Source organism: Bacillus rossius, chromosome 16 (genome assembly GCF_032445375.1).
Source record: "Bacillus rossius redtenbacheri isolate Brsri chromosome 16, Brsri_v3, whole genome shotgun sequence".
Taxonomy (NCBI): domain Eukaryota; kingdom Metazoa; phylum Arthropoda; class Insecta; order Phasmatodea; family Bacillidae; genus Bacillus; species Bacillus rossius.
Genome location: NC_086343.1, coordinates 15748716 through 15772120, shown reverse-complemented (window position 1 = coordinate 15772120; position 23405 = coordinate 15748716). Strand labels below are relative to the sequence as shown.

Below are 23405 nucleotides of genomic sequence, written 5' to 3'. Positions count from 1 at the left end.
GGGCAAAGAAAGTGTGCTGTGTAATCAATTTTTAGATAATAAAAACTGCTTAACTAGCACCATTTTCCACCTTGAAATACAAATTTTTTCCCCCGGGGGAGGACCCCTTGACCCCCCCACCCCCCGCTTCAATAGGGGGGGGGATCAATGATTCTTTATAAAAAGGTATATTGCCCCCCCCCCCTTTTTTTTTGGAAATTTAGTTATTGCGCCCCTGTAGCTATCCTAACCAAATCCACCGTCCGAACAATGTTTTAAAAGTATTTATAATGTAGCTAACCTAACCTTAGTTGACCATTAGTATCCTTTCATCAACACCGCCATATTTATTCACAATGAACAAAAAAAATCCCCGAAGATGCACGATCGGGCATTTGGCTCTCTCGTCTGTGAAAATAAAGGCTTCCCGCGCGCGGTCACGATACGCGGGACTTATTTGGCCACGGTGACTTTCAAACGGCCAGAAACACCCCTGTGTTTAAACCAACTATTTTGTCAGTGAAATGTGATAAGTTTGTTTCACTGATAAATTAAAAAAGAAAAGAAACTTTTTTTTATGTTTATCTTGTACATTTAAATTGTCGCTGATTTGTTTGGTGATTATTTAATTTATAAATATGGAGTGAAATAAAATTGTGTCGTCGAAGGGCCAGCAACCTCTGTGTTAAACAATCTCTTTTGTCAGTGAAATGTGATAAGTCTGTTACACTGATAAATTTAAAAAAAAATACATTTTATGTTTATCTTGGACATTTAAATTGTCGCTGATTTGTTTGATGATTATTTAATCTATAAATATGTAGTGAAATAAATTTTGTGTCGTCGGAGTTGTAATACCTGTGTATTGCCGTATCAAACATAAAACCACGGATAAAAAATACTACCGTAACAGTTTCTAACCTCAAATTTTGTATACGTTAAACTTGGTTCATTGACAGTCACCGCTGTGATAAAGGAAAATCGTGCCGCTAAAATTTTCACGTTATTTAATACTTATTGTAGTTAAATTACATCGCTAACCTCTTATTCGTTTCACAACACCAACTAACTGATTTATACCTACGTGGTGTACAACGTAGCGCCGGTGTAACAAATAACGTCCGAAATGTTAGTTCCTACTCAAAGGTTACGGAATATACCGTCCGAAGGTCCACCAATAGTTGAAGTTTAACGAAAAATGTTTTGTTCGTAATCACTCAGCTTCTTCCTGCGGGAATCTCCACAGGCTTCTATAACACTCTTACTGGCTCGTACATAATATATTTATTTTTGCACCTTATGGAAAATTTTCCGTTATCACATAAAAACTCGTACCCACTTTTTTTTTTTTATCAACCAGTAAGGATCTGCAAAATTTTTAGTTTGCTTCTTTGGCATATAAAATTAAATTTCTATAAAAATATTTTTATTTTTAATTTAAATCAAGGACAAATCATTGATTGTTTATTGTTAGCTTGCATCCGGTCACCTTTGTGTTAGCGCATATTCCCAAGTAACCGATTTCACATGACGTCTGTTTGAATAGGAACAAGTACAGTAGAACCTCGATTATCTGTGACCCGATTGACCAGGAATCCGATTAACCGGGTTCTCAATTAAAAATAAAACTTTTTTTTGGGGGGGGGAGGGTGGACCAAGCCCGCGAAGTGTAATTAATTAGGGAAGGGACAAGAAAGGAGTACAACTAAAAACTACGTATTGGAATTAGAAACTAGTGGACAAACAAACGTACTATAACTACCCGTGAATAAATTACTTACGAAATTTTGCTGTATTGTATAACCGAAATACATTTTAATTCGATTACCCGTGATTTTCTCTTATCCGTGCTGACCTTCCCCCCATTACCCCGGTTAATCAAGGTTCTACTGTATCTTAATTATTTATTTAGTCATTTTTGTGAATAGATTAAAAAGTACAGAATTCGTGTAGTTAACCAAATTTTTACTATCAACCTTTCTAACGTTAATTGCTTAGTTTACCTAATTTTACTATCTTTTTTTTTTAGCTCACGTCGATGGAGCTGCAAGGATTTTATGGCCACGAGACAGACAGCTCAACGTAAGTTTACACAAAATATTTTTAATATTTTTCATTAATCTAGCCAGATATGCTGTAAAAATAAAACTGCAAAAACCTGAAAGCACTAAAGCAGCAGAAGGTATAAGAAAGAATTGATTTGTTACAGTAATCTGGTGCGAGATCTGGTCTAAGGCGAATCAATACACGAGTTCTCTATATGGTTAAAAATATGTGGTTTCTGAATGTTTATGTTTAAAAAGTTACAGGTAGTAGTTTATAATGGTCATTTCTTGGTTGCTGTGCTTAAAATGGTTTGGTGATACTTTACTTGCATGTTGCTCAGCTTACGGGGAATGCATGAGAATCACTATCTAAATGTTTACCAACATGGTTGTTAGTGAAATTTGTGTTATAAATACACTCTCATCATCCCCTTATAAATAAATAAAACATTTTTTTTAAGAAAATTGCATCTCCATTTTAGTTTTAAATTATTATTTGTTCTAAATGTATTCTTTCGGAAGAGCATTTCAATAATATTTTTTTGCAAGTCATAATGTATTTTGAAAATGTTTATAATACTTACATTTTTTTTAAATTGGAATTTTATGCATCGCATTTCTAAATACGTATGTAACATAGTAATTTGAAGTCCAACAAGACCACACTAGTAGTGTTCAAACAACAAAATTAATGCAAAAAAAAAGTATTGACAGAGAAAAATTAATTTTTCTTCTAAATTTTCCAGGGTGATATTCTAAAAATAAAAATAAAATAAGTATATATGTTTTATCTCTCTGGGATTTATTAAATTATAAATTAGCTGGATTTGTAAGTGATCCATTCAAATGGCGTGTTTAATTTATTTAATCATGGAGTTTGCTGAACATTTACTGCAAAGTGTTAGAAAATAACTTTTAGAGCCTTGGACAGACTTAATTCCTGTCCACGGTAATCTTCCAACACTAGATATATTCTGAAACACCTGTGATACTTTTACTTACTTTTGCTTATTGCCGCGGGTAACATTCATAGTAAAGAGAAGACCAAGAATCAACCGATAACTAAGTAATTGTGTTGAAACTGTGCTGTGGTAATGATATTGTTAGGTATAAACACAGCACTGATAACTGTGTACAATACTGCCACTAGTAAAAAAAAAGCGTTATTTTCTGAGTTCAGACTCTGTCTATCGTGAGTAATAGTAAATTACGCTCTGTAGAAATAATTCTGCGTGTTTTAGAAGCATTTTATTTTGAAACCTATTTGCCAAAATGTTTAACGCTACAAATATAATATTGAACTTTAACAGATTTCTGTGGTGCTTACAAAATGTATGTTGTAGCTCAATGTTTCTGTATGATAATTTGAGAGACAACAATATTTGCTGCGCTGTGAAAAACCTTAGTTTCATACATGCCACAGGCACGTATTAGAGAATTTGCGAAGGATCCTCTTGGCGTTAGTCGTGGATTCAATCCTAACACTCCCCCCCCCCCCCCCCCCCCCCCCCCAGGGCATGACTCATGTTTATGAGCGCTGAGTCGGTACCCAGGTTCTTCGGAGCTCAAAAAATTTTTGGAGATTCCTTTCGCCCTAAGGATGTACGTGTTCTTGGTTTTGCTTCTGTAATTTTGTGTATTTGACCATGATTGAAGTTTAATTGATGATATATTATATATTGTAAATAGTTACATAAATTCAATTATTTCTTCTTTAATGGTTTTAAGAACCTTGAAATCAATTTATATGTATTTTATAAGCAAATAAAAAATACTGAATCATAATAATTAATGAAATCCTTTAAGCCTATTGGCATTAAATTGCTACATAAAACCCTATCAATCTAACAAATATTTTGGCAACTAGTTTTCAAATAATGTCTTCTAAAATACCTTTTTTTTTTTGTGTAGAGCTTGAGCATATTGAGTGTAAATGTCAGTAATCCTAAGATTCTCTGATCCCAGACCATTTCCCGAACATATCCGAAGATTTCCTCTCACTCGTGCAACTTCGCTATGGGAAAATTTAAAAAAAAAAAAAAAAGTACGAGAATTCATACATCTTTACGATTATATGGAATTTTTAATGTCGCTGATTCAACCCAACTAATATTTAATTTTAACTTACGAAAACATACCCCTCTCTAACAAAAAGTACAATATTTTGCGGGAATTTTAATACTTTCAGAACAATTTAACGTATAATTTGTGAAAACTGCACAGCCTAACTAACGCTGGATTTTTGTTGTAATTTTCTGTACGTATGAAACTATACCCACCTGGGGAAAAAACCAATTAACTAATACTTGGAAATTTTTTAATACCTTAAAACTATTTGTACATATTATTTATTTAACTGACTTGGCCAACCTTTCATTTTTGTTACTATGACCTAGAATTGTGAAAACCTACTGTTCTGTTTAAAAAAATTTTTAATAAAGAACCAGTTTTCGTGATAAATATTATTTTATTTGAATAAATATTTTACGTATTTTTTAATGTTGCTGACCTAACGTAATTAAACTTTCATGTAAATTACGATAACATAGACATGCGAGAACCTACATTCACGGAGGAGGGGGGTGGGGGAGGGGAAATAAAAATTACTAATTTCTGGTGAGGGCAAGTAGGTATTTCTCGCGGGAATTTTTTTTTTTTTTTTTTTTTTCAGAAAATTTATTAGACTGCAATACGTTTATGCCTGAAACTAGTAATTATTCCCTCGTGATTTCCGTAGTGACTGGCGGTTGTCTGCAAGATAAACCATATTCTACCGGGCCATTCCGGACGCGGTTTTTTTGCTTGCCACAACGTTTTTAAAACACCCAGATTTGGTCTGGAAATATTTTTTTTTGCATAAAATATACGTGGCCATAAAAAAAAAGTAGTGGGGATGGTTGGAAGGGGAGGGGAGGGGGTGGGAACGAAGATGCACGAAAGCGGATTGTTCGGGAGGTGTGTGACTCGGGATGTGTGAATGTCAGGTGGAGACGCGGCGCGACACGTTTGGGGGAAGCCTACATATCACGTAGTTTCTGTTCCCTGTAAGAATTTCCGAAGATTTCCGAAGTTTTGCGTTTTGGTATTAACACCACTTCAGCTGCTAAATCAGAAGTTTCCAATGAAAACAAGCATGTTGTGAATGACCTAACCTAACCGAACCCTTCGATTTCTTTAATTTCAATTTTTGAGAGAAATCCGAAGTTGCTACGAACGTGGTAGGGAACCGAAACTACGTGAGTTGCAGGCTACCGCACGTTTTGTTCTGACTGACAGTGCGGTCTTGTTGCTTGTTTGTGCTGTAGCATGTCGAATGGCGAGGCGAGCTCAGGGGCCCACCAGCACGGGCTTGGCAAGCAGCCTTCCCCCTTCCTCCTGCACTCTGGCAAACCGACCATGCAGACGCTGAAGTTCCACAACCATTTCCCACCCGACGCGCCCGGGTAAGGAGACACTACACTCCCCCCACCCTTGCCGCCACCACCCTCGTCTTTCTCTCTCTCTATCTCTCTGTCTGTCTGTCTGTCTGCCTGCCTGCCTCGCACGGGAGACCTAAGATGTACATCAAGCTCTGTCCCTGCCCGAACACGCCCCGAACATTCACCTTCGGCCAACTTCGGGATCTGTTTCATTTTTGCGCAGGAAAAATGAATTCAAATATTAAAAGTGGTAGGTTAGGTTAGCTACATTAAAACACTTTAAAACACTATGGACGGTTAGTTAGGTTAGTATAGCTACATTATTAAAATAAACAGAGATATATGAATATATATAAATAAACCCGAGGTTGGCCGAAGGTGAATATTCGGGCGTGTTCGGGCAGGGACAGAACTTGATGGACATCTTAGGCTTCCCGCCTCGCACACACACGCGCGCTTTGGTGCATTCCCCCGCTGCATGTCTGAGAGATGTGACGTCTTCCTTTCGTCTGCTTTGCTCTTTGGCGGGGAGAACAGTGTGTGGATCGCTTAGATTGGTAGCACTGGCAAGTAGACATCTACTGTTTGCATTATTGCATATTCACATAACTTATGATAAAAAAAAACAATTTGCTGCAAAGTATGTGCAGAAGGAATTGTTAATTTAAAAAAAAAAAACAGATTATGTCACACAAAAAAAAGTTAGTTTTGAATTGGCCCAAGTCAACGGTTTTTCATTTTTCGAAGTAAAAATCCAGTTTTTTTTTTCCTTTATAGGTTGGATATATTGTATTAACCATTTGGACACTAGGCTTCGACATGTATTTAATTTAATTTTTTTATGGCGTTACTTTGATGACAAAAAATCGCAAGCAGTCGACAGATTTGAAAGAGATACCGTGATAAATTTACAGGGACAGTCTCTAAATAACGGCGACGACAGTAAAACTAAAGAATAACACAATAAAACACAAATCTGTGATTGATAGAACGTGAGTAGAGCTAAGATTATTTAACGGATTCATTCGGTATAAAAGTATACTTGAAACACATTTTGGACTGCAGTCGACTGTGTCGACACTGAGCCAGTTATAAACAAGAAGAAGTGGTTACTCATTAATTCCTTACCTACCAAAATATGTTACCACGTTATTGAATAATGAGATCTTACAATACTTAATTATGTATAGGAAAGATGAGTCTAGCATTAAGTGTAATGAATCTCCGGACGTGAAAAGACAGATTGTTTGTTACCCGACTACAGACATTCTAAAAAAGACCTTACACGTTTTAAAATTTCAACTTAATTATAATTTAACCCGCGAAATTTTTACGTCTCTTATTACGTTGAATGAATAACTAATATTTAATTATTGATTATTAAACAATGAATTAATCATGTGTTATAAATTACAGAAAAAGAAAATTTATAAATAAAAATTAATTTCATTAAAATTAATTAAATCATAAAATACTATAATTTGGTAGTAAGTAAAAATTCGCGTTATTATTTCAATACAGGGTAGAATGTATACAAATATACGTTTTACTGGCACTTTCATTGGTTCGTGGATAGTTTGACTCCCCGAAGAACAAGAAACCAAAAAAATAAACTATACAAATTAATGTTATCCAACCACATGCAATCCGAATAAAGATAAAATGGGACAGACACCAACGAAATAAAATAAAAAATACTGGTTTACGTATAAAAAAAGAAGTGGAGTCTAGTCTGAAACCAGAAAATAACGAAAATATTGCGGAGTCTTTATCAAAAATACGTAGAGCCACGATAATGTCGCGGGCTATTTTCACTCCAGGTTCGACTTACTTTGCTAAGACATATCTTAGGCTTTTTAGAGTGCCGATTGGTCAATAACAAAGTCACATCTTTTAGCGGGTTACATGATTGGGTAGCCACATCTCCTTGTTTACAACTGGCTCAGGATCGTGTCAAGGGCGTGTCAAGAGCACTGAAGTCCAATCGTCAAATGTTCTTCAAATATACTTCACTACCCAACGAATCCGTGAAATGATCGAGGCTCTATTAATAGAAACCAGAAATACTCGCTGATTCATTTCGTGATAGGCTAAAACTCTAAATTTACTTCTGTGCTGATTTTGCTATTGGTTCACAGTTTATGGGAAGGACTCTAAGTCACTGAGAAACCCTCAACAGGATATTTATAAAATCCAATTCGTCCAATTTGAGACGGCTTCTAAGTCTGCAGCCTTGTAGAGGACATTGGAATATATCCTATATCTCATCGAAACAGGGAATTGTTTCCGGTCTCTATCAATAGAAACCGGAAACATTCGCGGATTCGTTTTTCGGTAGGTTAGAATCCATTTACATACCTATACCTTCATGCCGCTTCAGTGATTGGACCACAAAGTTGCTTGAAAGGACTGTGAGTCAATGGAAAACCTTCAACACGAGAAGTCTAGTATCCACATTCATATCCAGTTAACATGTCTTACAAATCATTAGTAGAGACACGGAAATTTCGCGAATTATTTTTTTAGTCTCAAGGTCAATTGCAAATATGCGTCACATACGTTGCCGAACTGTTGCCCAAACTTCTGCGCATGCGCAGAGCTCAATTTTTCGTTGATTTCGTCCAGGTAGCGGATCCACATCCGGCGCCATTAACTCGTATATAGTCACTTTTTGTGAACATCAGGGGGACGTAACTAACTTTATGATAGCGAAACTATCCTGGAATACACGCTGTACACTTCAATGGTCATAACAAGAAATAATCTCAACTTAAAAAGTACTTGAGAAGATTAGAAATGCGGTTCTATTTTGGTTTTGTGCGATGGTTTTGTTTGCGAAACGTCCGTTAGAATGCGTTGAAACCTGTTTCTAGCCTCGCGCATGGCACCTAGGTTACGGTAGTATCCCAACACTACCTTACCCAGAAGGTTTGGAATATCGCCCTTAGTACCCGTGAATCTTCGGAAGATAACGATAATTTTACGAACATCCCTGGATGAGATGTAACAAGCGTTCTTTGTAAATTTAAGGTGAAAATTTCTGACGGTGTAACCAGGGAACAGTCACTAGATGGGGCCAATGATGCGCTTGTTGTACACTAACGATTCGTCTGTACCAACATCAGAATGTCATTCACGTGCAGAGCTAAATTATAAATAATGATTAATCATTTTCATTGTGAATTAACTGTAATTTACTTTCTTGATACGATTATTTTGGTTCGTAAACATTTTTGTGTTAAGGACACTATTTAAGAAATGTTTTCTAAAAAAAAGTTTCTATCAAAAAATATTACACCAGTTGGCGTCATTTTTATTTAAATCGCGTTCTTCAAAAGGTCGTTGTGTTTGGGGCATGCTTGTCTGATGTATTTAAATAATTTTTTTTAATTGGATGCATAATTATAAAATAATGAGTAGCGCCTAATTGTAAAGGAATCGGGAGACCTCGGTAAAAGTTTTTTTTAAAATACCAACATTTATGTTAATTTTTGTGCGTCCATGTATATTTGAATGTATCATTTTATTCTTTAAGACACTGAGTGGTAAATTCCAATTTACGGTATTTATAGATACCACTTCAACTCAAACCAATTTGTGTGAATTGCTTTAAAAGGGCATTTATGTAAACTACGTAGTATCGTAATTTTAGGATTCAAAGATGGTTTGTGGAACTACTAGCTTAACCTACATTCTTTTAGACCATCAATGTACACCACCTTCAGTTTCTAATAACATATTTTGAACGTCCATAGTTTTTTGTCATGAATATCAAGATACGGAAATACAAATTGAACGACATTTTATTAAAATGGATATAAATGTGTTTAAAAGAGCTAGATCCTGAACCCGAGGAATTATGTAATAATCCTGATATCGTTCGTAATAAAACTAAAATAAGTTTAACCTGTGAGTGAAGTGTGTGTTGACTTGTATACTCTTTGAGTGTAACAGTGTATATTTTCCCATAGAACAAAGAGGATGATATAGAAGTGCAACTCTTACAATGGCAACTGAAACCATGTTTTGCTCGATGTGTGACGCTATCTGTTTTGTGGGCTCATAACGACTAAAAAATAACTCGTCGGTAGTTTTATTTTTATTATGATGATTTAACTACTTGACGACTAAAAAACACTTAATGTTTTGTAATAAAAAAATAATTTTCTATGTAAGTGAATAGGATGTGCAGTATTTCTAGTATGGCCACACCCACAAAATATGTGGCTGCCAAGATAAAAGTAAAATTAATTTTTCACTGCTTTGTTGTGCCTCATTATATCCGTCGCATTACTTTTTCACAATCGATATGGCTATGTTGGCAGTATGTTACGATAGCCACTATCTGGCAGGTAGGCCCACAACTACTTCAAAAAAAGCTAGGTTTCAGTCTCTGCAATTAGAATTTCTCCCAGAGATTAGGGAAACATACATATGGAGCTACACGTTCCATTATGGCGGCCGTTTGTTTACAAATGTATCAGCTGTACCTGTATTGGAGGTTAAATTGGGAGAAAAAAAAACGTCAACTCATATCATTACAATTTATATTATGAAAATTCGTTTTGGACTCTTTAATGTATACCTATGGATATACTAAACAGTAATATTTTGATCTAATTTTCTCCCGAGCTAACTACAGTCGTCAATAACAGCTGATGCAAGTGTAAAACGAACGTCCGCCATGTTGGTACGTGAAAACCAGGAGGAGGAGGGTAGGGTACTGGCGTGTGGTGGCACGAGCGACGCGGTACGTCACGCGGTGTATGTGGTGTGTTGAGTCGCACAGTGTTACTACTCAGTTGTTTGTTTTGAAAGACAAGTGGCCTTTGGCGTTAGGGTTTTTTTTTTTGGGGGGGGGGGGGGGGGGGCTGAATAGTTGTGATCTTGGAGAGAAAATGGTGGCAGATGATGGAATTTTGTGCATCAAAAGAAGAAATTCAATGTCGAGTTCTGATCTTACATATTTAGTTCAGCAGGGGTGCCCACAAGGGGGGGGTAACGACGCAGACTGCGTCATTAAGATTTCAGGGGGGGGGGGGTGGTTAAAAGACGAGAAAAATGTATATATTATTAGCTTCTAATGTGAAAATACGTTTCTGGTGCTTTGATAATTGAAAAGGATCTTGCAAATCAAAATGGCAAACCCCCGCACTTTCCTCATCAAAAGCAGTTTGGCATCTGTCGGTTCAGGATGGAAATATTAACCTGATATGACCAAAAATTATTATTAGAAAATCAGTTTAAATTAATGCAAAATGATGATAAAATATAATACTAAAAAAAGTATAATATATTATAAAATAATTGAGTAAATCATTGAGAGAATGGCATACAAAATTTCGGGCCCGGGGGGGTGGGGGGCGCATCATTAGGTTAGGAGGGGGTGAGTCATGGTGTTTGGCGGTGGGGGGGGGGGGGAGGGGGGCGGTGGGCCACCTCTGAGTTTAGCATTTTAAAAGTGCATTAATCCCGACTTCAGGCGGGCTCGATTCACGGAACGCGGTGGTGTGTGCGCGCAGGGACAAGAAGGAGTCCCTGCTGGACGGGCCGGCGGGGCTGACCACGGACGGCACCGTGTTCTCGGGCCCGGCGCTCAAGAAGAGCCGGCTGATGGGCGCGCCGCCGCTCAGCGAGCGCGTCATGCTGTACGTGCGGCAGGACGGCGAGGACACGTGCACGCCGCTGCACGTGGTGCCGCCCACGGCGCAGGGCCTGCTCAACGCGGTCAGTATACCACCTTTGAATATGATATATACTGTATAGAAGTCGCAAGCCCAGGTTAAAAATTTCTTATACGGTTTTGAGGTAGTTGGTTAATTCACCGCCCGCAATCGCCACCATCTCAAGCGCATCGACTTGTGGTGGTCCCTAGCGGACAAGTGTCAAACTCTTCAAAAAAAAACCCTTCCCCCTCCCGTTGAACGACCTTGAGCTGCAGTGAATGATAGGTGGAGGGTATGCGGGGGGAATGACAGCGGGCGACAGCGCTGCGCTCTAACGTGATTTTTAAAAATGCAAGAATAATTGACCTTTATTGCAGAAATTGTTGTTGTTGTTGTTGTAGTAATAAGCAATGAAAACCACATTAACTTTTCACTTCACTTAATAAACAGTCGGGTGGAAGAGAGATAGATGCGGCGCAAGTGTACAATGAGCGTAACGGGACACTTTTTCGTGCGTGCAGCCAGCGTTCATCGATTTATTAGACGTTGTCACGTCAAAAATATAAAATGAATAATTATTGGCCAACTGACGCCCCTGACCACACACTTGGCACACAGCGCCTTCCTCCGGACCACACCACGCATTGTTGTGACTCGGACGATACGGGAAACTCTGGTCAAGGAAGTGATGCCAGCGAACCTGGCGGCGCGGAGTGTAAAAAAGCTGAACTGTCTCGCGCTTCACCAATGATGATGATTGGCAAGAGTTTCCCAAATCGTCCCGTTACGATATTTTGATCATAATGGCATGATCTTGGATACATTGATCCTGAGGTACTTGATGCTCGCTGTTTTCATTTAGTACATCGAAAGATCCTGAATTCCACAAAAATTGTAACATTGAATATTGATCATACTATCAGATAAAATAAAATTCCAAAAAATATTTTTTTTACTTCCTAACATTGTTTGTACTGTAATATTTTTTGTTGTGTCCAGGATCTCTCGACATTACTAATTTAAAACAGCAAGCATCATCTACCACAGGATCAATCATACAGGATCATGCCATGAGGATCAAGGTATAAACTTGGATACCATACTGAGTATTTCACACGAAGATTGGCTCATAGTTTTATATCTTGTTGAATCATGCTTATTATGTGCGCAGTTAACACTGGAAAGCTATTGGAGGTACTGGGACAACACGAAGCGTAAATGCCCGGGTAAGAATCCGAACCCAGTACAACTGCTAACGCTATTTTGTGGTGATACAGTTGTTTTCATGTAAATGTACAAATTCACAAATATCTGTAATTTCACATATTTCTGATCCATTTAAAAAATATAAAAAATCACAGTGTATTCCTGCCGAGGGTGCAGCTACGTGCGGATTAACGGGAGGCGGATGGCGACGAGTTTTTCGGTTTTTGGAAGAGTGAAAAAGAATAAAAAAATGCATGTTTCCATAATTATATGAGGCATTAAAACACCCAGTACATATTATTGAAAACACTACAGGTACTTGCGTTGCACTTTTATCATTGTTTATGGTTACTATTTGTATCTCATAGTTGCCCCCGTGCACTACGAGAAGAGTGCGCGCCAGTTCAGAGACGACACAGCGCTAGAAGCAACACCACACGTCACCTCACTGACACAGATACGCCCCTGACTAGATGGGCCCCATAACCGACACGAGTCACCTCACTGAGTGGTCTAGGCCTCTATGCGTGCAATAAGTGGAAAACATGACAATACAAGAGCTGTTTCTTTTTCAAACCTCCGATGGGGTTCAGGGTAAAAAAAAAATTTTTTAACATGCTCATTAGAATCTTATATTAAAATCTTATTAATCATATTTCCAGTTACTGTGTATAATTGTGTAATAGTTTAATGTTAATCTAACAAGTGAGAACTACAAGGATTTCAATATTTTCCTAAAAAATATTATGTACTAAGTTTTTAAATTATGAATATAAAAAATAACTTATAAGTATATGCTAACTTAATTTGTAGAGTACCTCCATTTCAATTTAATACTGGTCATATTTTTCTTTTCAATTCAAATATTTATATTTGTCATTAGTGAATAGTACTTGAAGTTCTCACTCAGCTTGTTAATAAATGTGCTGTATTTTTAGAGAGTTTTTTTTAAGATCGAAAATAGACTTTGCAGTAGAGATACAGCTCAAATACAATAATAAATTTTCCATAGGAGTCATTAAATATACTTATGCGACTAAATACATTAGGTCAAGATTTTGATTTGAAACAAAATGTTTGTAGTTCATATTTTATACTTTAAGCTTAGCATTTACCTTACAACTATTTTATGAATAAGTGAATGAAAAAGTTTATAAATGACAAACGAATCCTCAAAGAATTTAAACCCATGATTTCATAGAAGTTGTAATATATGTGTTTTCACTCTATCAACTCTACTGCACAGTGAAGAGAATGTACAGACGTTTGCATATTATTTAATTTGGTCACAAAGTAATGAAATTCAAAACATAAAGAAATATATATTGTTGGTAATTTAATTCGCAAAAGGATGTTTCAGATAAAACTCACGGTTTACGAAACATTTGTTGGTTGTTTAACCAAAAATACGATATTTTTGTTTACTAAGGTAACAGCCCAAGGCATATTTTATCTATTTTTGTTTGATTAAAAAATAATATGTTGTGTACTTAATTACATTGTGGCCAATGTAATAGTTTGTGTGCATGACTGTGTTTTACTGCTTAAAATATTGGGAGAGCCAGTGTTTCTTTAAAATAAAAAGAAAAATAATTTGAAAAAACAATAAGAGCTTTACTAAATTATAGAAACTTCAACACTTCTTTTTAACAACAAAGCATTCTTGATATCAAGTTCATAATCAAGCAACAACTTTAGTAGTTTTTGACACAGCGTGGAAATGTTGCGTAGGTACCTAAACTGTGAACATAATCTTATTTAATCCTCAAATACAAACACGAATAACATGCAGTAACTCAGTTCTTTTACATCCAAGATCACGTGTTCATCGTTGCGTTATTTTTTAACCAGTTAATTTGCTTCTAGATGTGTCCGTGACCTCGCGTGTAATAGATTCAGAGCGACGCTTGCAAAACCAAGGTGTGTGTTCTGCAGGAACGACATAACTTATCGGGATGTAAATTTCCTAAACCGTACTTCATGACACATACTATTATCGTGCTAAAAATTCCATCGAAATATATTAAATAGCCTGTGCGTGATGATGTAACGAATTAAGGGACAAAATTTCAAAAATTGTGTTTTTATCTAATTATTGATTATTATTAGCAAATCTGACACTTTTTTGAAAATATATGCTATGTACAGTGCAATATAGTTTCATAATGTGCATAGATTTGGAATACTATTATTATTTTTGTTTAGTTGGATTTATGTAACAACGATTAAACATAACACATTGAATTAAAAAAAAAAAATTAAAGACAAATATAGGTATGTGTGAAAATTGAATGGTTTAAAAACCTTTTAACTTACATTGCGAAAATTATAACAGAAACTATTACCTGAAAGATAATAATTTTATTTATGCCTTTTTTAATAATAATTAAAATTAAGGTCACTATCGTATCACTATGCAATAATTTCATGTCAAGAATATTGAATTAAAAAGTGTTATAAATACTGAGCAATAAATATTCATACACAGCATATTCTAGTTTTGTCTACACTTGCAGCACAAGAGAGTGATATTTTTTCTTGATGCGTTGCTACTCATCTGATTTTCAAACTTCTTAGCTATATGAAATTTGAGCACTGTTAATTAAAAAAATTATCATTTGTTAGAATTTCAAACAAACTTATTTCTACTCCTGCCACATTTTCAGAATTCACTACTACTACTATCAGGTGCCTGAATAAATGCCTCAGAATGATTTCTAGGTAAACATATCTACCCGATACATACCTCTCTAAGGTTACGGTACTAACGCACACTATCCCAATAAATTGAAGTCGATCATCACTAACGTTGCTGTTGCATCTTACCATGCTAACGGTCATTTAGGGTAGCCTGAACAGAAACTTAAAATTGATTTCGTATAGGAAAAAAAAAATTAACTAACACTATAGTATACTTACAAAAATTTGGCTTATAGATTATCTTTCTCCATTTAAAAACAAACTAAATGTGTCAATTAATGCATACATTGATAATTGGTGTGGTTATTTTACTAGTTTCACTATGTTTCACCACTCTGTTGCTGGTTTGGTAAGCAAGCTTTACACTAAATGCATGTTCTGTATGGCTAGAAGGAACTAACATTACAAGGTAGGCCTACTCGGCGGTATGCCTATACGGCAAGGAAACCACGTGGTTAAACAGTTAGCACGTGGTTTCAAGAAAAATATAAACTCAACTTTCTGGAAAATTGTGGGGAAACAAAAAAAAATTACCGTAGTCATTGTCACTTTTCTTGGTCTACTAAACATAAAAATCCTTTAAAGATACTTTCGTCTACTTTGAGAGAAGTACTGGCTCTCTGAATGTAATTTACTCCCTTCTTGTGAATCTTGAAAACCAAAGAAAAACAGTAACTGTTAATCTGTTTTCCTTATTTTCCAGATTGAGAATAAGTACAAAATTTCTACTTCAAGCATTAGTAACTTGTATCGAAAAAACAAAAAAGGGTAAGTTTTGCTGAAAGTAGGTAAAGCAATTAACATAATTTGTTTCCCTGCATAGATAAGTTGTGGTAGATGTGTTTGCATTACAATTAAAAAAATTAGAAAATGAAATAAAAGTTATTCTTTAAGTAGAAATTTTGGACTGGAAATTATTACGTTACTAATAATAGCTACAAATATGAACTTTAAATATCATGGCTTTACTAACTTATTTAACAATGACTTGCACTAATAACTCAATAACTCATCATGTCATGCAGACACACTTTTACACGGCTATATTCAGAAAATATTGTATTCATATACGATACTTTAAATATTTATGATTGTACTTTAGGGTGTAACATAGTGTACCAGTGTATTGAGTGACTATAGTCTCTGATAACAGAACAAATGACATGTATTCAGTTCAAACTCTTGCATTAGAAAGAGTAGCTAAGATCAGAGAATAGGTAGTTTGTCTATACTACGCACAAACAACATATTTGCAGCACAACACATTAGAATGTTTCTTTTCCAGATGTTTAAATAACAATTGTGAAACACTTTTGACCACATCACATGCTAAATGTTTTTCTCAGTTTCCAGAGAACGAATTAGAATAGCTTCTCATTTGTACCACATTCAACATTCTAACATGGTATTTTTTTTTCTTTTGCAGGATTATAGCCAAAATTGATGACGACATGCTCAAATATTACTGCAACGAAGACGTATTTGTTATGGAAATCAAACAAGCGGATAGCGACGATCTCTTCGAGATCACATTAGTGGAGACGATAGACTGAAGAGAGTGAGGTGTTTCTTCCAAAACGGAAATGTGCCACATATAATTTTTTTTTTTTTTTTTTCATGAATTGGTCCCGTTGTCGGTTCCAAAGTCTTTCATCGAAACAACTCGAATAAAGCATTTCAAGCATGGCGAGTTTTTGTACATGTTACAAGCGTTACGACATATTTAACACAGGATTTGGAAGTGTTGTAAAGATTTTTTTTTATTCAAGTATATTAATAGGCTGCTTATAGATTCATTGTATTGGCTGCATATTATATTTATTTTTGTATGACGAGACTTGTAGCACACGAGCTCAGGGGGCTGTCTGTTCATTCAAGATGCTTACCTGCGTGTGTGCCAAGAGTTGTAGTTAAAGAGAGTCTCTTCTGCACACTCGCGAATGTACGTGTGTGATCCCAGACGGGCTTGGTGTGCCATTTTGAAGGAATGTTTAACCCTTGGTTTTCGTCGGAGCTCATCTGGAAAGTGGGCTCTGAGCAGCTGCAGCGAGGATTGGTGACGCAGGTGGACTGCTTCGCAGCTCTGCGTGAAACGAGCTTCTCGGGTTGTAAGTCGGCCCGCGTGTTGGTACCCAGTTTGTATGTTATTATATCTTTTTTTTTATAATTATAATATTGTTTTGTTTGCAAGTTTTTAAAAGAGACAATTATGCCGATATTGTTGATCTCAAAGTGTCCAAATAAATCGACGAAAAAGACACAGAAGACATAATTATCTTCGACAGCCTGGAAGAGTAATGTCCAGACAATCACAATGTCATAATCATACCTGTAAAGAAGTGACTTCTTGCTCCAGCACTGTTGAATAAAATTCAGTGCTCGTAACATCACAACAACTTGTGAGTTGGAACTGCTTTTTTTTTTATTTCAGTGACATTATTTCATATTTTATGTACGTAGTGTTTCTGTTCATCAGCAGAGTTTAATAGCTATGTTTTAGCACATTCATTTTGATAATAATATTTTATAAAGTTAGCTTGACAAAAAAAAATATTGAAGTTTTATAATGATAGACTTTAATGAATATACACAATACTGTATTTATCTCTAACAAAGGCTACTGTGATAGAGTGGAATTTTAAAGAGTAGTTGACATAATCTTCACATGCGTGTTTTGATAAGTGCAAAATGTTGTGATAAACAATGTAGGTATAATAACTGTGTAGCCATAATTATCAAAATCAAATTAAATATTTGTCTTGTGTGAAAAATTAGGTATGAATACTATTGCTGAATCTATGTCAGCTGCAAATGATGTTTCAAAATATGTGTAGAACACCATGCGTGTGCCTGATATGTCTGTATTATCCATCCTCAGTAAATAAAAAAGTCCCGTCTTATCGCATGACAAACAAGCGTTCTTATATAATGCAGTTGGTCAGAGAAAAAAATTAATGTTATTGTTAGAGTAGTTAAGTTTTTGTTAATAATATTAAGTTTTTAAACTAACAGAAACATACGTAAATCCTCTCTTTCTCTCTCTGCTGCTTTAGCCTTTGCGACTAAATTGTGTTACAGTGTGTGCATGTAAAAAAAAATCAAAGTTGTTATTCTCGTGGCCATGTTTATAATGTGTATCGTTAACTTGTTAACAGTTATTTGCAATCACTATGTGCCTTTAAGACATTTCAGTTTTGCTACAATTTTTGTTGTGTGTGTTAAACTTACATTAGAAAAGAATATAGGATGCTGTGGAAATTTCTCCATGGAAAAAAAAAAAAAATTGATTTTAACCCTTATTAAAATATTTTCATAAGACAGTGAGAAATCCAAAAATTTATAGACAAAAAAGTATTAGTTTAATATGTAAACCTCTAACTGTATAAAATTTGATGTAGTGCATAGTATAAAATGTCAAAATTACCTATATCTGGAAGAAACGTGTCAATGAGAGTGATTACAAATCTTATGAACATTAGGTATCTCAAGTTATTTATTTAAGAAATAAATGCATTCACAAGGCATTGTACTTAGTCAATATGTATTTTCTATCTTGGAGCTTTGTACAATATTCTAATTAAATTATTGTAAAAAAAATTGTGAGCTGTAATTAAAACAACTAAAAATATGCAACATGTTTTAAATACAATTTTTTTTTGCATATAAACTTTTAACAGTTATATATAAGTTCAGAATTGAATAAAAACCCACATCAGTTCTTTGCATCTGTAGTGACTCAAATTTACCATGCTAGACTGGTCTCTCTATTGATTTGTGTCACATCGAAGTGTAGTTTATATTAATTTATGCAACGGTAGTTAAAAAGCACAAATGATATTGCCAGTCTTAGCCATAATCAAACAAACATGCAAATTACAACCGTGTGCTTTGGGATGAACTATTATGAAATGTAAATTCAAAAAGAAGAAAGTTGAAAACTGTAACATTTTCAGCAAAATATGTCTTTTATGAAAATTGTTTGATTCTGTAAAAAAAAAAAAGTGAAGCTTTTCTATAAAATTGTGTGAAATTTCTGTAAATATGTGTATCTTTATAATTGCTGCTTTTGATATGTTTTAATGTAACATAAAACAGAGTTCTTTTAAAATGTCATCATATTGAGACAAAGTCAGATATGTGCTTTGCACAAAAAAAGTGTGTGTATATGTGAGTGCATGTGAAATATTGGTCTATTTCTGAAGCTGCCAAGCAGTCATGTGTCATACAAAGGCAATACTTTCATTTTTTTTTTATCACTGCAAATGTAACTGCAAAATGTGACTAAAATTAATAAACATTTTTCAAAATGAAAATGAGTGGACTTTAAACCCTTTATATGCCTACACCTTATGACATGAATAAAGTTAGTATGGCACTACTGTAACAAGTTGTGTTTATAGGAACTGCAACGTGGTAAAAAATATGTATATAAAAAAAAATTCTATTCATTATGATGGCATGGAATTTAACTGTTGTGACTTATATTTCCTAGCCAATCATAGACAACACATCTGTGACATAGTACTAAAAAATTCTCAGGCACGGCAGATTTATTTACAGAGTGCTCACATTCTGGAATGTCAGAGCAAAGTCAGGGAAGTGAAAATTTGTAAGGGAATGACAGAGAATTTACTTTGAATCTTGGAAAAGTCTGGGAAATTTTCCAGTTATAGTAATTTGAGGGGAAAATTGCATGCACCATAAAAGAATTATTACTAGATAGATTTCAAAGAAATACTACTTATTGTAGCCGTTACCATGGTGCGACTTCCGGAAAATTTTTATATAGTTTTTCATTTCATGGTTTATAGACCCCAAAACCATTGTCAACTTAATTGTTTATACATATATAAAATACATTTTTATAGGCACAATTACTGCTATAATTTTTCACTAATCACTTCCAAACTAATACATAAAATATAGTAATGGAAAATTTCACTCAATTTCATTAATGAGCAACATCCGACCAAAGAGGTAGAAATGGGACGATTTTTTTTTAAAAAACATAAAAATCACTGTAACTCCTATGATATAGGAAGTATTACATCCGTTTGAAGTATTATAACTCATAGGAGTAATACCAAAAACTTTTGTCTAGTTAAATTTTTGATGGATTAGAAAAAAAAAGGTTGGAGGACAAAAAAAATCATAACTCCCTTCGTAGGCACACCATCGAATCAGTCCAAATTGTTTTGACGCCACTCCCGCTGCCTGTCTAAGTTTTTTAAGTAGTTATTAATTTGAAAAGTGATCTCAGGGATTTTAACGTGGGTTCGGCCTCGTGGCTGCAGGCAAGAGCGTGTCGTAGTTCGAAACCTACCTGGGCTGTTCAGGCCACCCAGGACGCCTTATGAATAAATAATAAACTGGTTGACACGACACTGCACATTATTGAGAACCGTTACACACACTGGTCCAAGTACTGACCGCGTCTGTTGTCTGACCGTCGCGGCACGCGAGTCTCTATGCGTAGATGATGCGCGCGGCCAGGATAGATTGTAAAGTGGTATGTGCGGACTTATATATTGGCCGATTATCAACGTGAAAGACGCGGCGGATAGTCGCGGAGTTGCAGTGCTGCAACAGCTTATGCAGAGATTGACGTGATTATGTCAGACAGCACATACGAATTAATGTTCTAAAGTTAGTTGCAATCTAACCTGCTGCAAAACATAAAAGTCCCGAATAGTCCGTAGGTCCGGTTAGATACAAACATACAAGTTACAGTCACTTATTAAACAGTTATGACGTGGTTAGACTACACGTAGAAGTTACACATTTAAATAAGATGAAAGTTAGATACGTAGATTAACGAATTAGAACTCGACACACGAGGCTGGCTAGGAGCCTTTGACGAGAATGATTACTTGGCTTCGAAGCCTAAAAACTGTGTAAAACTCATTTGCGCTGTCCTTAAACTCTGGACAGGAAAATTACATAAAGAGTTGAAAATCTCCCTGTTGGGAATAAATGATTAAGTAACGAGTCGCACGAAATGACGTGCGACTGAGTGGGGTCGGCGCAGAGCTGGTAAAAGGATTTGAAGAACTTACACTATTGCTGAGACTTGTATGAGGCGCGAAATCTGAAGGCTCTGCGTGCGCGGAGCGACCGACCCCTGCGAGTCCCCGACGGCAACTCAGCGCGAGGGCGCCCTGCCACCTCGCGCCTGGACACGTGAAGCGCGGGAAAACAGCTCCGACCAGTTTTGGACTTAAAAGACATATTTCACAATATATGATTATTGAACAGTTGGACATAATTTCCCTTGAATTAATTATCTTTTAAATTGTTATTAAATTGGTTGTTTTTGATTTGAAAGAATAATTAATGATATAGTTTAGCGCATTGCCACACCCGGCCGGGTGCTGTAATCGACTTGGTGTTCGTCGCGGTGCACTTACACTCACTCGGCGGACATCACGCTCGGACGTGTTCGATGCACTTAAGAGTAAGTGTTGTTGTGACATAACGGCCTGTGCGAACCAGAGGGAGCACCGGCAGTCGGCGTCAGTTTATTAACCTTACAATTATTATCTAAAATTTTTATTTAAAAAAAAATTGTTCTCAAGATGAACCTTTGATCAAGGGGTTGAAAAAAAAAAGGGTAGAATCAAACAAAAAAATTCATATCTCCCTTAGTAGGCACACTATCAAATCCGCTCAATTAGTTTTAAATTATTATAAATATTATCTGAAAATTTTGTCTGAAACAATTTTTGATAATACAAGCCATAATTACAAGGGATTGAAAATCATGGTGTTGAAAAAAGAAATAAATAAAACTTCCCTATCATGTACATTATCGAATCCATTGTTATGTTTTTAACTTTTTAAATATTGTCTAAAACTTTTGACTGAAGTAAATTTTTTGTAACAAACCTCTACTGTAAGGGGTGGAACTAACAAGGGTTGAAAGACAAAAAAGTAATTGCTATTGTATCCGTTATAATTCATTGTAAAATTCCTAAACTTTATTTACTTAAAAACTTTCGCTGAAACAATTTTTGATGACACAAACTATTAACTGTAAACACAGTTGGTGATATTTAAAAATAATTCAAATTTTTTTTGTTTCAATTTCTTTGGAATTTATATTAAACCATCTTAATATTTTAGACTAAACTGTTGTGCCAGGTAGCTTACCTAAATTCAGCTGTGTCAATTTTTTAGATGCCTGTGTAGTGCTCCCACTACAATAAACAAGCAATTTCATTGACCCAACTGTGATTATCCTTCTAGTGTAATTTCCTATCTCAGTGTTGTGGGAAACAAGTGTGGTGTGTCATAAGCATAGGAGCATGCTCAACGGTATAAAACACGTGAGCCAGCTATTCATGTTTTCCATCTTCCCTTACAGCCATTCTCATTATGAAGGCAATCTCCAGTAAAACACATGGGCCAAATGGTCCACACACACACACATCTCCACAGGGGAGGCTGCTCTCTCGCAGGTCTGGCGCTGGGAAAGCTGAACCAAAACAATTTTTCAACTGCAGATGTCAGTCAATTTTTAACGGAGACCAGGGCCGGTACAAGGTAAATTGGCGCCCTAGGCGAAAAACCTTATTCCCCCCCCCCCCCCCTGGTGTCCGGACACCCCAAAAAAAAATTTCCTTGCCTCAAAATACATCACGTAAGCCTAAGATTTTGTCAACAATCAAATGTTAGCAGGCTTGTGTTTTTTTTTTTGTACTTTTTTACTTATTACAAATCATAAACAGGTCACCGTGGACTTTAAATAATTACTTATATCAATATAAACAGTCCAAACTGTTACAAAAATCCATTTTCATCTAGTTTCAATAATCGTTAAACATATAGTATCAGCTGTTATGTGTCATGCTACGCCGCCCCCAGCTACTTGGCGCCCTAGGCGGTTGCCTAGTTCGCCTATATGGACGCGCCGGCCCTGACGGGGACCCATAAATGAAGACATGTCAGTGTGGAAATTTTTAAACAAACATTATATCGGTTAAATTTGGCAGCAGGAAGGTAGGTTTGATTATACTTTGTTAACACGATTTTATTCTGACTGTTACATGCTGCGAAGTTGCGTGAGCAGGCGGCCAGCATCTGTGAACTAGGTACAGTGCACTAGGTAGTTGTGCATGCTAAACCTCCTGGAATCATCTAGAATTAAGTCTCTGAATCATCTTTGTTTTTTGTCCATAACCAAATAATTTGTATTTTAATATTCAAAATTTGGCACCATCCATGAGTACATTTCGGAAGAAAATTAGATCAAAATATTACTGTTTAATCTAATATATAAAATTCTCGTGTCACAGTTTTCGTTGCCATACTCCTCCGAAACGGCTTGACCGATTTTGATGAAATTTTTTGTGCTTATCCGGTATCTATGAGAATCGGCCAACATCTATTTT

At 35.7% G+C, this 23405-nt stretch overlaps 1 protein-coding gene across 4 annotated transcripts in view; it reads left to right on the top strand.

The window, feature by feature from the left end:
• Positions 1–21933, top strand: part of LOC134539866 (protein grainyhead) — a 272758-nt gene extending 250825 nt beyond the window's left edge. Inside the window, exons 11-15 of one of the 4 annotated variants that reach the window (XM_063382207.1) lie at positions 2009–2061; positions 5330–5467; positions 10966–11170; positions 15719–15783; positions 16442–21933. In XM_063382207.1, coding sequence (XP_063238277.1) covers positions 2009–2061; positions 5330–5467; positions 10966–11170; positions 15719–15783; positions 16442–16568 — 588 coding nt within the window. In that variant the 3' untranslated portion in view covers positions 16569–21933. The remainder of the gene's footprint in view (positions 1–2008; positions 2062–5329; positions 5468–10965; positions 11171–15718; positions 15784–16441) is intronic. The other 3 variants (XM_063382208.1, XM_063382209.1, XM_063382210.1) reach the window with 3 other exon arrangements.
• The last annotated feature ends 1472 nt before the right edge of the window (positions 21934–23405 follow it).